The sequence below is a fragment of the Amblyomma mixtum genome, chromosome 2 (genome assembly GCF_055824585.1).
Source record: "Amblyomma mixtum isolate Tamu chromosome 2, ASM5582458v1, whole genome shotgun sequence".
Taxonomy (NCBI): domain Eukaryota; kingdom Metazoa; phylum Arthropoda; class Arachnida; order Ixodida; family Ixodidae; genus Amblyomma; species Amblyomma mixtum.
The window spans coordinates 282,402,198-282,410,607 of NC_143013.1; the positions used below are offsets into that span (position 1 = coordinate 282,402,198).

The 8,410-nt window shown below is 51.2% G+C and overlaps 1 protein-coding gene across 1 annotated transcript; it reads right to left on the reverse strand.

Annotated features, from left to right (window-relative positions):
- Positions 1-4,507: 4,507 nt before the first annotated feature.
- Positions 4,508-7,998, reverse strand: LOC149364210 (uncharacterized). Its single transcript, XM_089570052.1, has 3 exons — positions 7,388-7,998; positions 4,877-6,338; positions 4,508-4,600 (listed from the first exon to the last, which is right to left on the reverse strand). Coding segments are annotated over exons 1-3 (1,473 nt in total). The 5' UTR covers positions 7,397-7,998; the 3' UTR covers positions 4,508-4,598.
- Positions 7,999-8,410: the final 412 nt, after the last annotated feature.

Below are 8,410 nucleotides of genomic sequence, written 5' to 3' on the forward strand. Positions count from 1 at the left end.
TCTTGCGTTTGATCCCTCCACAAATTCTATGAGGAGGCCGCACTGCAACATGAGCCTCCCCCGAAGAAAATCTCTGGGTACTTCACTGTATTTACTTACTGTTTTTCTGCAACCATTTGAGATGTTCCAACTGCCCCACGTGGAGCTATGCAGCACCTCGGAAATGCACACTATTTGCGTGCCCGTAACTAATTTATTTTATTATTCAGTTTCCAATACTGTTGGCCAGTGAAGGCCACTGCAGGGGGGAGGCAGAAAACAAGATTTTCATAAAAAAGTAAGGTTGTTAGAAAAAGATTGGTTGGTTTATGGAGTTTAACGTCCCAAAGCGACTAAGGCTATGAGGGACGCCGTAATGAAGGGCTCCGGAAATTTCGACCACCTGGGGTTCTTTAACGTGCACTGACATCGCACAGTACACGGGCCTCGAATTTCTCCTCCAAAGAAATTCAACCGCCGCGGCCGGGATCGAACCCGCGTCTTTCGGGACAGCAGCCGAGCACCATAGCCACTGAGCCACAGCGGCGGCTTGTTAGAAAAAGAATATAGCCACAAATAACAATGCAAACATGAGTACACAATTGCAGCGTATACAGAATACATTTTAAAGGGGCTGGTTAACACCATTTTCGAATGATAACAACGTATCTCAGTGTGGAACAGCAGCTGGTAGGTTATTCCACTTGGCGCAATAAGCGCCGTTGCTCTTTCAGAGAATGTGACGTCGCTGATCGAACGGCCCGCATATGTGTGTCGTTACTATACCAGTAGTAACGACACACAGTAATGACAGATAAGCGAGCAACTTTACCGAGTTAGCCTGCAGACCAGCACAGCTAGTCTACGGACCAAGCAGATGCGAATGCTGCTTTCTTGCTTTCTGCGGGGCAATGTCCGCACAAGCAAGCGCCCAAAGAAAAGCCCGCCAAGATGGACAACACGCAATTCTTTTCCGCCGTCCCTGGAACGCGCCATCTCGCTGTCAGCACATATCCAGCAGGTCACAAACGGCGCTGACGAACACAAGAGGTAGACCGGCGATGTCCACGGGAGAATGCCGCGCAGGTGACGCATTGAGCATGGCCGTGAATCCAACGCCACTCCCTCTGGTGACAAGGCTAACGACAGATTAAGGACTCGGGATGACCCCGACATACATTCTGGGCGAATGTCATAGAACCTTTCAACAGGCAGGAGTGGACGACACATACAGAATACAAGAGCAACTAGAGGGACCGGGGCCATCGTGCAAGCTGGCCCGCCAACGCGAGTTTCGCAACAATAGAGTGTCTTACACAGATCGAAAAGAAAAAGCGTCTTTTAAAGGCGCACGATAACCAGCCACCCAGCAAGAGAGCGCGCGCGAGACGCGTAATTTATGATCTCCTTGAACTTGGGAGCCGCCGCGCAGACCCGCTATGCACACAAGCCCGCATATAACGTGAGGCCGCCCAGGACTTGTGCAACAATGGCGCCATCTCGTCTGCGGGGGAGCAAGCTGGGAAGCGGGCGCGCGTTCCGACGTGCGGTAACGTAGTAAAGATGACCCCGTAAGAATGCGCCAGGCCCAGCTTGAAGTGTCGTTTTGCGAACAATGCTTGGCCTCCGCGGAGACCCTTTTCAAAAGCCGCATAAGAAGGGGCGCTCTTGAACTTGAGCAGTGCGGTGTCAGGGGCAACCGAGGCCATAACCGTTCGTCAGAGAGGAACGAGGACGATTCTTCCGCGCCCACCTAGCGACTATTCCGAAAGCAGCAGCGCACCGCTCTTCAAGATGGCGCCGAACGGTGGCGGTAGCAGACGACAGGCGCGGGGGAAGCAGACGAAGCCATCCACACGTATCCACGCACGTGCGTGTATCAGTGCTTTGAGAAGGTAAATAAGAAACTTGCAGCCATTCTTTTTTCTTTCTGCAACACACACAAAGTCGTGTGCTTCAGCTTCCTTTTCCTTGTATTCAATTACGAAAAGAAGGGGGCCTTGAATTCGAGAGTCCTATTCCGTCTGCGCTCAAAACTACTCAGTATAAGGAAGAAAGGAAGTTAAGGAGAGCAGGGGGGACGGGAGAGGGGGTTTCAGGCCCAGAGAGGACATCTTTTTTTTTATTTTCAACTTTATCGACTATAGCAGTCAAGGTTTGTTGAACCCCGGCGTGCGCCCGATAGATTATCCTGTCTAGGCAACCATTTTCTGTGCACGAAAATAAAAATAAAAATTGGACCACCTGTGTCGACCAGGACGGGGGTACATGCCCCGAACAACACAAAAGCGGCACAATCCCCGAGAACAACCAAAGGGTACGTTGTCCTGTTCTTGAAGATACACAGACGGAAATGCACAAAAAGTGCACTAAACTCAGAAAGGAGGAAAAAACAAAACAAACTCTGTTTGCGTTCGTTCCAAGTTATTCGGTTCTTCTTCTTGAGGTCCGTCGCTTTCCTAGAGGTCCGTGGCATTCAAGCTGTACACTCGCAGAATAACACGAAAAGTAAAACAAACGCATCTTCTCTTGAGACTACTTGCGAAGGAGTTCAAAGCATCTGCGTATGCAACCGGTGGGACGAAGGCTAACACACTATTCTAGGGGAGGAATAAGAGGGCAAGAGAAAAGGCAGAGGCTCCTTCTCACTAATAGACTAACGTGGAGAGGACCAGCAAGATTGAAATTCCTTAGCGCTATGAACAAGAGTGGTGACAGGGGGAAGACGAATGCGAACCAGGAGGCCCGGGCAAATGACAAAGGAAGATCAGCGAAGCATATCTGCCCCCCTTGGGGTCTCACTGAACGCAAGCAACGGGGGCGGTGCGGGCGGCCGCTCGGTCCAGCTAGAACCGAAAAACAACACACAAAAAAGAAAAACAAAGAAAAAACTTACGGCGAAACTGACGAATTTGCATTCCAAAATAAAGTGGCGCACTACAACGGCGACGATAAAGGAACGAGACACGAAGCCAGGAAGAACTGGTCGCACCTGACGAGACAGGGAGTGAAAAATAAAAAGAGAGCAGTAACCGACGAGTGGGGAGCGCTGGTAACTCACCGGGCGTTCTTCGTCTACAGCCAGTGGCGCCCCCTGGAGACCACCCTAGCTACATCACCGCCTCAGAGTCAGCTGTGCGGAGGATAGGCCGGGCAGTTTTGTGGGGGTGCGGCGGTGCATGAAGCGGACCGCATACATAGTGCGGGGTGAAATATGCGTACGCGCCTCCTCCTCCTCCCCCTCCTCTGCTGTTCGAGGCTGACAACGTACCCTCTGTTGGGACGCAGTGGACGCAGCGAAAGAAAACGTGGTAAAGAAATGGAGCACAACTAAAGTGAGCCTGTCTGACGTCCCAAGAGCTGGAGGACAGGTGGCTATCGGAAGCGTCGGCGGGACTTCGGAGACGGGGACCTTACAGAGGGGGAGTGAGATAAAGGAAGCTTTGCACGCAGCTGTAGAGGTGCATTGGAACGCGGTGACCTCCGCACGAGCGCATTTATTGCTGAGCCATGGCGTTGCATGAGCTGCACTAATTTTGACATTGAAACTAATTGGAAAGTTACCCATGTTAGAGACCGGTTTTTTGTGCTAATATTGCAACGATACAGTTTGGAAGCAGATCGTCGAGGAGTGCTAAAGCATTAGAAACTATTTTGAAACAGTCGACCCCTCCTGAGGTATCTCCAATTTCTAGCTTTTACCCTGCTTCGGTGGCTCTGTGGTTGCGGCGCTCGGCTGCTGGCCCGAAAGACGCGGGTTCGTTCCCGGCCGCGGCGGCTGAACTTCGATGGAGGCGAAATTCTGGAGACCCGTGTACTGTGCGATGCCAGTGCACGTTAAAGAACCCCAGGTGGTCGAAATTTCCGGAGCCCTTCACTACGGCGTCCCTCATAGCCTGAGTTGCCTTGGGACGTTAAACCCCAATAAACCAATAAACCAAACCAATTTCTAGCTTTTCTTCGCCCCGATTCCAAGACTGAAAGCAAGGAGTTGGAACGCTCGCCCATGCGCTGTGCCCACGGCACACGGGACTGCGCGTTTTCGTTCTAATCGACAGACGGCATAAATTTTGGCATCCATTCTGTAATCCTGCCATTCGGTTGGTCTCCTGTATTGATTTTAAATCATTTAGCATTTTTCTACGCAATAAATACAAAAAAGGAAAGGTAAACAACAAACAGCACCTAATTAAGGGGTTGACAGAGACTTATGCCCCAATGTTTGTTGTCGCAGGTGACGTCGAACAGAGAAATCTTAACCAGAGGTGGTGCGGAAAGCAAAGCCTTTATTCATTCAGCAGCAAACAGATTTCTGGACGGACCCGGGAGAAATTACTGAGCAGTAGTCAGGTTCACTTCGTACGGCTGAGTCTAGTTGAAGTCGTTTAAAGCTGTAAGCGGGATTAGCCCTTTACGCCTTTCAGCAAACAAGGTGCTGCTACTTTCGCAACTGCCTTAACGGGATGGAGAAAAAAACGATTACTCAAGCGTAACCTTTGCATAGAAATATTTTATTTCCTATGTAATTTGAACACCTAGCAGTCGTGATGTTATAGACTGCACAATTATGTGAAAAGGATGACACCGGCGACTACCATCCTTCCGTAGCTTACAGTTGTCTCTGAAACAAAAAGAGGAGAGCATTTCAGTTAGTTAACAGGAATATTGGAATGAAAACACCACATCGAATTAACCCTTTCTTTTCTTTTTGCCCAGCAGCTTATACTTATAGCCAAAGTGTGAACCTTTTACGCAACGAAGCTAGCCTCAGGCGTCACAACATCTGTCTGCATTAATAACAGCTTTACCAACCAAAATTAGCACAAACTTTGAAATGTTTTAGCTAACCTGTGGGCCTTTTGCTAATATCGCAATGCTCTTTACGGTGTCTACTCACATTTCTTCTTGTGGATCCTGGCGGTGTAGCCGAAAGCGTCGAGGCCATATCCGTAGTTGTGGCCGTAGACGGGCAGGCCGTGAGTGTATCCGAGGGCTCCGACTCCATAACCGTAGGCTGGGACGTGAGCGACGGTCGACACCGGGGCGTGGGCGACAGCGGTGGTCACAGGCACTCCGTGGACGGTGTGCTGCTCAGTCACGTGGAAGGGGTCGGCCTTGGTTACCCTGGACACGGCGGTTCCGGTGTGCACGGTGTGCACGGTGGACACGGCTGGGGCAGCGGCCAGAACAGGGGCGCCCTGGTAGACGCGGGTAAAGGCTGGTGCGGACTGGTAAGTGGCCACCTTAGTCACGGCTGGCACGGCGTGGACAGCAGTGGCGACGGTAGCAGGGGCAGCGGCGGAGTAGACGGGAGCGCTCTGGAAGTACCTGGTGATGGCTGGGGCGGTACGGTAGGTGGCGAGCCTAGCGTATCCGCTGACAGCTGGCACAGCGTGAACGGCGGTGGCAACGGCTGGGGCAGCAGCGACCACTGGAGCACTCTGGTAGACCCTGGTGACGGCTGGAGCGGCGCGGTAGGTGGCGACGGCTGGAGCGGCCAGGGTGGCGACCTTAGTGACGCCGGTGGTGTAGGCTGGAACGGCGTGGACAGCGGTGGCGACGGCAGGGGCAGACGCGTAAACTGGAGCGCTCTGGTAGACCCGGGTCACGGCTGGAGCGGTGCGGTAAGTGGCGACGGCTGGAGCGGCCAGGGTGGCGACCTTAGTAACACCGGTGGTGTAGGCTGGGACAGCGTGAACGGCGGTGGCGACGGCAGGGGCAGACGCGTAAACTGGGGCACTCTGGTAGACCTTAGTCACGGCTGGAGCGGAACGGTAGGCGGTGAAGGCTGGAGCAGCCAGGGTGGCGACCTTAGTAACACCGGTGGTGTAGGCTGGGACAGCGTGGACAGCGGTAGTGACGGCAGGGGCAGACGCGTAAACTGGGGCGCTCTGGTAGACCTTAGTCACGGCTGGAGCGGAGCGGTAGGTGGTGAAGGCTGGTGCAGCCTGGTAGGTGGCCACCTTGGCAACGGCTGGCAGGCCAGAGACAGCAGATGTGACGAAGGGAGCGGTGTTGTACTGGCGGGTGATGACTGGCGCCGAGCGGTAGGTGGCGAAAGCTGGAGTAGCCGCCACAGAGGCAAAAGCTGGTGCGGCGTGGTAGGTGTTGGTCACCCTGGACACCGTGGAGTAGGAGGGAGCTGCGGCGGCAACCACAGGAGCGGCGTGGTAGACGCGGCTCACCGCTGGTGCGGCGTGGTAGGACGCGACGTGAGCGACTGGGGCGGAGACAACGGCAGAAGTAGCGGGCAGCCCGTACGAAGCACCGTACGGAACACCGTAGCCATACCCCACGCGGTATGACGGCGCGTAGCCGGCAAAGGCACTGGTGGCCAGAGCCAAGATTATTGCTGAGATCTGGAAATGAAATAAATAAAAAACATTTCAGTGGCGTACTTAATAGCTTGGAGGAGAAAACTCAAAGGTAGGTACAGACGGCAGTTCTCTGCGCTGAAATATCTTTAGCGATTGTGACTGAGATGAGAGGCGCGGACATCCAGATTGCTCAGTTTTATTTCCCGGCAGCAGATTTTGCTGCGAGTTCGCGCATCAATTTCGCCGTTTAGGATAACAAGAGACCTGACCATGCATCCGGCTCTGTTTGCAATCATTGTGAATCGAGGAAGATTGATTGTAGAGAGATATGTGCGGCTAATACCCTGACCACTCGTGCATTAAAAGCTGACTAAAGAGTAGGCAATCTCGCAAGAAGGGTAACCTGAAATCCTTTAGTTGGAAATGCTTATTATGGTGCTGATTACCGCCCGAATTCTTTTCTTGCCCGAATTGTTTCATAAGTCCAGTGTTTAGCTGTAACGCTGGACATGTGAAATAAATTGAAACGTTTTGTATAAATGCTCTACGTGGAACTTGCTTTTTAGCCGTGCAGCTGAGTGATTTCCTGCGGCGCATGGGCTTTTCATCAGAAAAAGGTATCCTCGAAGCAAATACATTGTATAGGGCGAACAAAAAGGGTAATTAGAAATATTGTGTAATGGTTTTAAAGATTGGGCCTTGCTGCCTGCTCATGCCTATCTTACTCTGTGCGTACTTGTGGGGACCGGGCCCTTAATTCTATTTTTGCTTTCTAAGCAAACCGAATCCCTTGTCTTCCCTCCTAGCAAACTGGACGTCGATATCAGATGCGACAAAGTCCAATTTTGCTGTAATTACTCCTTCCCCGTTAAATTATTCGCACAGACATGATCTTTGCACTGCTTCTTAGTTATACGGAGCAATAGAAAGCAACGAAAAATGATTAGGAAATTACAAATTGTCGGCTAATTCACTTGCAATTACACAATACAAGCTGGCCGAAAGAAAACGGTTTGGTCCACTTAACGCGGTCTTTGGAAAAAGGACGCTTGTGTCTCAAAAAGTGATCGCAGGCATGGTTCGCTACTTACTCCGGTCATGGCTGGTTGTGCTCTGGAGATGGTGCGATCGCCGATGCTTCTCCGTAGGCGGCTGCTCCCTTATATATACCCGATCGAGGAGCCAGTTGAGAGGGAAAGTTGTTTTCAATGGAAAAAAATTTGCGAAAGGAAATACCTGTAAACACAAGGTCAAGAAGGCACTGACAGGTGTTTATCTTTCATCGGATGATGCCGACGACACCGTAAAAGACGTATTCATACCAACCGACAACGGTGTTGCATGCGAGAACACGTATCTGAGAGGGAAGCAGTGTTTTTTTCCCCGCTTTCCTTCGGACAAAAACAAAGAAAACATTAGAACCCACGTGTGCATTTCAAGGAGAAAAACTAAAACAAGACTAAAGCTCTTGGAGAAACACCGCGACCGCTTTGCTCGACTTAACCGCCAGACTGAAAATCACGTTCTTCGAAGGCTATCCGCGAAATTCCTACCGGTCAGTCGACGACGCCCAAAGCAGCTGAAACGGTGAAGAAAAAAAACAGCTCTAAGAAGAATTGCGACGGAGGAGCAAAGCTCATCAAAATTCAGTTCATTCCGAGGTTCGACCGCCAAAGAGGACGCCACGGGCTGGTTCATTGTGTTGTGCAATCCCAAGTGAGCGATTGCCGATCTTGCAAAGACTAAAGCCGCCTTCTTTGCGGTGTGCACACATTACCTTTCTTCTGTGCGCCAACACTGCAGTTTTTTCCGCAGTGTTTTTCGTGATATATGAGCTATATTAGTTGCTTAACGTGGAATAAATTACTTGCCTGTTTTCTGCACGACAATCGATTGCATGTAAAAATGATATATTACTGATTTGAGCTGGATAATTCTATCTTTAGAACTGAGTGCGCTGTTGTTTTCTGCACAAATGATGAACAACCCATCGATACCTGAAAACATCGCATGCAGTTATCCGGATGTTGCTCTGAGTGTAAAATGGCGGTTTTCTGCGCAGCTGGAGCCCATACGCTGTTGCTTGGTACCACTCTGTATCACACTGTATGTCT